The 7,328-nt window shown below is 36.0% G+C and overlaps 1 protein-coding gene across 3 annotated transcripts in view; it reads right to left on the bottom strand.

Annotated features, from left to right (window-relative positions):
- Positions 1-832: 832 nt before the first annotated feature.
- APAF1 (apoptotic peptidase activating factor 1) overlaps positions 833-7,328 on the bottom strand; it is a 35,760-nt gene continuing 29,264 nt past the window's right edge. For 2 of the 3 annotated variants that reach the window (XM_005511705.3, XM_021300163.2), the window contains 4 exons: positions 6,968-7,093; positions 6,065-6,190; positions 5,461-5,604; positions 833-2,482 (listed from right to left, as the gene is read on the bottom strand). In XM_005511705.3, coding sequence (XP_005511762.2) covers positions 2,339-2,482; positions 5,461-5,604; positions 6,065-6,190; positions 6,968-7,093 — 540 coding nt within the window. In that variant the 3' untranslated portion in view covers positions 833-2,338. The remainder of the gene's footprint in view (positions 2,483-5,460; positions 5,605-6,064; positions 6,191-6,967; positions 7,094-7,328) is intronic. The other variant, XR_002425340.2, reaches the window with a different exon arrangement.

Raw genomic sequence — 7,328 nt, 5'->3', positions numbered from 1 at the left:
CTTCAGACTTTCTCCTCTCTATTTCTCTTCTTCCACCTCAGCTATGAAGACTTACAGCCAACTCCACAGATGTACACGAACACAACCATCCTGACTTTATTAACGCCACCTTCTATAAAGCACGGCTTACTCAGATCCAGAGACAAGTATAAAGCTGCTGTGTTGTCATTCTTGCAGAATAATTCAAGAATGCACTATTTATCTCACACTTCTTCAAGCTTCTGGGCTAGTTGCTTCCTACTCACTTGAAAACTGAAATCATCCATGAACTCCACTCATTCACAGGTCACTTTCTCCATTAAACCACAACCAGTTTTTCCTGTCATCAGTTTCATTAGCGCTGTGACAAAAGTCAACTTTCTGCCCTGGTTCCTAATGCAAAATGTTTATCCTGTAACTTTTTACCTAGTTGGGTCTCTAAGTTCAGACCAACACGAGCCTGTGGAACAAGGACAGCACGGCCCAAGCAATCAAGGGACACTGGCTGAGAGGACCTTCCTGCTTCTTGGATCTCCAGATACTCAGGCAGAGCACCAGAGGTCTGTACAAACCACACAATAGAAGCAACTCCATCCTGAACATTACAGGACGTGTTCCCAGACTTCGGTTTCCCTTTGTTCAATTTTTCCTCCATCCTCATATTTAATACTGTTGCTTTTGATGTAGTTTGTAAGGCAGCATTATTTTGAGATGGAAAGTAAAACCACAATAAAAGAGGCAGCACTCCCCCTCCCTCCTACCCTGTAAAACCAAACCAAAACCCAACAACTACACCACCACACACACAAAACACACAACCACAAACAAAAAAACACTCAAGAATTCAAATTCATTTACAACTTTGGCCAATATTGCCTGGATTATCTTTATTGAATATTGTACATACTTGAATAAAAAACATCACATTTTTTCTACTCAATTTCTTCTCTTTACATTTCTGCCAGTTGTACTTTGATTATACTGACCCGTATTCAACAGTACCTTAGAAATGGTGGAATTTCAAGTTAAAAAAGAGGAAAAACTGGTGATTGTCAAAACCAGGGAAATATCAAGAAGGTATATAAAGTCTTCTGAAATGCACACAAAAAATACTAAAAGTGAGAATTTCATTATTCGGTATCAGTTGAGACACTTCATAATGTACTTTTTACAATTAAGCACTTAGATGGTGCCAACTATGAGAATATGAAAATCATGTTATTAATGCTTGTGCAGTTCCTCATAGCAGTTCAGAGGCAATTTACTAGAACAAGGCTTATCGGGTAGCCAAGAAAAATGGTCATCTAATTATTCACAAAAGATATGTCAAGTAAAATTAGTATAAAACATCAAAATTTCACCCTCAGATTAAATCTATAAATACATTGTAAAAAACATTCCGAAAACAAACAAGTTAAAAAATCAAACAGAAAATCACATATTACCAGGCAAGAGATCCCTGTGTGTAGAATCCCATGTAAACAAAGCTGATAACAACAAAATGTCTCCGTAGTATAAACTGAATGTTAATTCCAAAAAGTCAAAACACCCCTAAAATTCACATCTCCTTATATTTTTCAATAAATAGCTTTAAATCTATTTCCACTCTCAGTTTAGCCAGTTAGCTCTATTAATCCTTGATAGAAATGTGGCACAATCTCTTCCACTTCAATTGCAAACATCATTTCAGATCTCGCCTTGAGAAAACAAGACTCAAGATCTTCCCCTGAAAAAGAACGGCTCACATGTGCTAACAATCAACTTTATCTCCACGAGGTCAGAAGCGTGAAGGTTCTTACCGTGAGCAGGAAGCACCGCTGCTGTAAACCAAACAGCTACTTGATTCGTTTTGAACGTCAAGCACCAAGACAGGGAGTTTCATTTCTCAAATGAACGATGTCCCTGATTCTTTCCAATCTGTACTAAATGAAAATCCTTGCATCACAGTAAAATAACTTTTTTTACGCAGTGTGTTCATGGCTAGAGAACATTTAGCCACCAGCATTAGCACAAAATACAATTTCAAAGTATTATATTCCTATTATTTCTTCACTGCTATTAATATTAATTTCAACTAATTTGAATAAATCTGAATATAATTTCCCTACACAATTGGAAGCAACACACTTAAGATGCAAATCAAGACTTAAGGATTATAATGATGCTTATTAAAAACAAGAATAAATGCAAGTTCATTTAAAAAAAACATGCTTAATTGTAAATAAATATACAATAAAACATCATGAATACAACAATGAAATGTAATTCACAGCTTAGTGAGCATCAGACAAATACTTCGCAGAATTTTGCTTCCAGCTCAAAAAAACAGGAATAATCTTTGCAGCGTTCAGCATATTAATCACAACTTCTGTAATACATAAAGAATACCAAGATTATCAACAGTCACATACATTCTGAAATTAGGAGACACATGTATTGACTTGAGGTTTGTTCCATTTGTGTAGAAGGTTTGTAAGGATTCTCCAGTAGTTACATTCCACCACTATAAAAAATAACACACTTTTGGTTAGTTGAAGGAAGCTTAGGACAAATTCTGTCAACAGGATTAGCATGGCAAGCCCCATTGATTGCTTTCCCCAAGAAGGTAGAATTAAAAATAAAAATACAAGCAATCTTAAGTAGAAAATGTTTAGGACTGGTACCTAGAGGTATAAGACTTTCTGATGAAAAGAAACTTCAAAGAGTCTGAAGCTGTGCAATTTCAGGAAAGAATACAAAATAATAAATTCAAGGACTGCCCCCTACCCCATCACAAAATACGATCAATAGACGTAGCCTGTAATGCATCCAAAATTTAAAAGATAAGGTATTTTTCTATACACAAATGAATACATGAAACACATTGCCAGGAAATATAAGTGAAACTATAGCTGGACTGAAAAACAGCTTGCCTCACAAGAGGATCACTCATGTACCCATTTGAAACCCTTCCCCATTCTGCTAGCAGGACAGACTTTGCATGGAGGTTAGATTTATTTTTATTTAGACTATACGGAAAGCACAAATAACAAAGATTCAGAGAAAACTTTGACTGTCAGTTTACTCCATGACTGTAGACTGAAATTTCACATTTCTCAGAAAAACTGCAGACCAATGGAAAACTGAACCAAACACAATCCAGCACAAAACTGTTACTTGATTGTTCCACCAAGAATTCTGCCCTCTATTCTTGTAACATTTGGATCCAGTAGCAGAATATCGAAACAGATCACCTTCAGCTTTGATAACCTATAAAAGCAGGTGGTATTACTACTTTTTAGCTTACTCATCTCATGAAATACGTAATATTACAGCTGTGTGCATAATACAGATTGGCAACTACGCAGCTAAAATGTTCCGATTAAAATCACTTTTCCTGAAGTGTCTGTTATTTGACGGAGACCCAGGAAAAAAAAAAAAAAAAAGGATCTTAATTAGCTCTTGAACCTTTGTTGATGGATAAATCATCAGGTGTTGGGCCAGTAGGTACCACTCACAAAGTAAGTTCAACACTACATAGTTGGATGCACCTCATCTATGAATAAGATGACTCATTTGTTTTAAGGTATCTTCCATGTAACTACAATCCAACTCCGTCCAGTTTTTACAGGTCCAAACTTCTGTAATGTTTTAGACTTTCACTGACTAGTATCTCCCTACAAAAAGGGTGCAAAAGTGTGTGTGTTTTCATGCATATCATACACATCGATCTGTAGATCTTTAAAGAAAAGCAGAAATACAATACTTTGAGAAGACATGGGGATTGAATCTGGTCCAGATGACTGGAAAAAGGCAAATGCCATACTCATTTTCACAAAGAGCAAAGAAGATGCTGGGAACTACAGGCCAATAATCTTTACTCTAGGTTTCAGGATTATTATGGAACAAGTTTTCTAGAAGCTATTTCAAGTCACTTGTAGGACAAGAAGGTGACCATGAATCAAAGGTAAACCATGCTGGACCACCCAACTGACTTCTAGTAACAATATTGGTGGCTCTGCATCCACCACAAGAGCAGTGGGTGTGATTAACCCTGACTTTAGCCAAGCCTTCAACGTAGTCTCCCGTGGTGTCCCTATATTCAAACTGGAGAGATAAAGACTGGATAAGTGGAATACAAGGTAGGTGACAAACTGTGTGGACTGCTAGACTCCAAAAGCAGTAGTCAACAGTTCAGTCATGGTGTGTTAAACCTCACCCTACTACAAGGAAGACAATGACAAACTGGAGCAAATCCAGGAGCACATGGTCATTGAGATGACTGGACACCTAGAACAGACATCATAGAAGAGAGAGCACTGAATTTGTTTAGCCTGCTGTCTTCAACTACCACAAACAGGGTTACAGACTTTCTTCTCAGGGCTCACAGGTTCCCCTGTTGGATTTGGGGACAAAACTTGATGGAGAAAGGCCCTAAGCAACTTCACCTAACTCTGCAAACTACTTCCAGCAAGAGGCAGAACTAGATGAGTTCCAGAAGTCCCTAACATCCTAAACCATATGACTCTGAGAAGTATCATGACAGCATACTGTGTAACCACAAGACAAATGGGAAGGAAGCTAGAAATAGGATGCATGTCTTGTCCTTTCAAATGAAATGAACATCAGAAGATGTTTTAAATGCTAAATTAGAAAATTCAAAGGTCTTTGTTAAATGGTTACTAACTGACTTGAAAGAGTTTAGTCTTGTAGCATGTCCAACAGCCAAACACTGACCAACAATCAACTAATCTCCAGCACTCTGAGATGAGAACTCCACGACCTGCCATTTCACATACACACACTGTTTCTACTAACAGGTATTTGCTATTGCATGAGGGAAAAAAATAAACTCACGAGAAATTTACAATCACGAAGAACCAATTCACAGACTAAAAGAATGACCACATCTTCCCCTTCCCCAAAAAACATGCCCAGTATGTCTGAACCTATAAAAGACTGATGAAAAGACTTGATTTCCTCAGTTTCACCACAGCCTCTTCCAAATATTCCTTATAGAATGTCTTTCAAGGCAGAAAATTATCATTTACAATTCCTCCTGAATTTCTATTTATTAAAAGTTTAAACTCAGTATCTTTAAAAAAAAATAAAAGTCTGACAAAGGATTTTTCTGCTCTTTATAGAGAACACAATTGCTGCTGAAATTGAGGGGATATTAAAGCAGACAAAAATTAATGGGATCTTTAATATTCAAGACGTCCATGAAGAAAGTTGCTAATAAAAATCTGAAGCTAATAAAAAGAGAATATATGGAATTCAAAATCAAACTCCAAGTCTGAAGTCTGAATTCTTAAGAGACCTTCTCAAGTGGCTTTCAGATTTGAGAAGTGAAAAGTTCCAGAAAGTCATGAAAATGAAGCAATTTTGTGTTAACGTTTTAGAGGTTTGTTTCTGTGAATTAACTGGCATTTTCCTTTAAGATTATCAGAGCATTGCCATTTAATTAGGTATGTTAGGATATTTCATTATTTCAAGGCTTACCTTCAAAAAGCCTCCAGATGACACAAGCATTTTACTGTCAGGAGAAAATGAGAGGTCTGTTACCCAGCCACCATGTGTTGGTTCTTCATCTGCAGTAACTGGGGAGCAGAAGTGAAGCAATGCACCTGTTAAAATATCCCAAATCTAAAAGAGAGAGAAGATTATGTATACAAGTAAACTTAATGGGGAAAACAAGGGAAAAAATAGTAAGGAAAAGTAAGGAAAGTTGAAATGTATTTTTCTATACTAAAGGAAAAAAAAAAACAACTTGTAAATAAGCATTTACTTGAAGTGACAGAATAATCAAAAAAAGGAATTCTCCTCTTAGAACTGTATCATATATTTGCAAGGTTTAATGAGACATGCAATTCACAGTAGAATTACTAGTAAATCACGTGAATCAGTTCCTCAGCATTCATGGAACATAAATCTATGAATATTGTGACAAGCTACTTTATCATGTGGCTAACATTGCTATTTTCAACTCCCTAGTGTTCACCACAACCCTAATGAATTATACGTGCAAGAACACAAACTATGAGAACCATTCTGTCTGTGAACTATCAACCAAATTATGAAATAAACAGCATGGTTAAAGCAGTACCCTTATTTCTCCTTTGTCATCTCCAGTGGCCAATAATTTGTTGTTAGGAGAGAAAGTGCAGCACCGCACACAGGCTTCATGACCTTTCAGCTTATGAAGAACAGATGAACTTTCAAAGCTCCATATCTAAACAGAAAACATTACAGAAGAGTGAAAAAGAAAAGTTCAAAAGCAACTATGACTTCTTTCTGAAAAGGCAATAATACATAAGACTTTTTGTACATATGTATATATATGTGTGCATTTATGTATGTAGCATACTGTAGTCTGTTTTTATCATCTGAATCACACAAGAATGCATTTACTACAAATAACTAAACCAACTGTGAATATATTCTTTTTCCTTGGCATATACTCTTTAATGAAACTGCTTCATCTACAAGAAAGTTTAATTCTCCTCATAGAAAAAGGATTCACCAATCAATTTAAAGCTACATTTTAAACATCTAACAGGACACTTTAAAATTCACATGGGACAGCCCTAGAACATTAAACAATCCACTTATTTTTGCACCTTCCTTTTGAACAGGAATACCAGGAACCATGGACAGCACTTTCACTTGAAGTTCCAGAAATTTTTCCTAACTTAGGTCTCCAAATTAAGAATGTTAGGCTATTCACAAATCAACACAGAGAACTAAACAAAGGGTTCTGCACAAACTTGTGCACTTAACTTGCATTCTATTTGTGCAGAAATCACCAAGACAGTCTCAAGTTATATCCAAGATCAACTGTGTATGACTGTAACAACTTTAGAAACATGTTCACAGATATAGAAAATTTACTACTAGAAATACAACGGGGTAACTTAAAATAATCACTAGTTACCTCAATAAAAAAAGATAGCATACATTTCAGGACAAATAAGGCATCATCTTTATCTTTGTACAGAAAGCAACCAACCTTTGCAGTTTTGTCAGCAGAAGTAGATGAAAATTTACTGTCATCAGGTGAAACAGCACAGGAAAGAACAGCATCGCCATGGCAAGCAAAATCTTTTTCTGTGTTTCCAGTAGTGAGATTCCAAACCTACCAAATATACAGGAAAAACAGGTTACTTTAGTAACACTGTAAAAAGCTTAAAAAACACTGCATCTTACACAGCAATATGTAGGAGATAAAACTCAGCTATGTGGTTCTAATATGGCCAACGTTTTCCTATACTTACTGGCACAGTTAAAAACCAACAGGAGTGTAAATCTTACTAGAAATAGAAAATGCAAAATTGTGTCTTAAAAGTCAGCTTACACTTTATGATCAATTA

This window comes from Columba livia, chromosome 1, assembly GCF_036013475.1.
Source record: "Columba livia isolate bColLiv1 breed racing homer chromosome 1, bColLiv1.pat.W.v2, whole genome shotgun sequence".
NCBI lineage: Eukaryota > Metazoa > Chordata > Aves > Columbiformes > Columbidae > Columba > Columba livia.
Note: the sequence above shows the minus strand (reverse complement) of the source record. Positions and strands in the feature narration are given on the sequence as shown.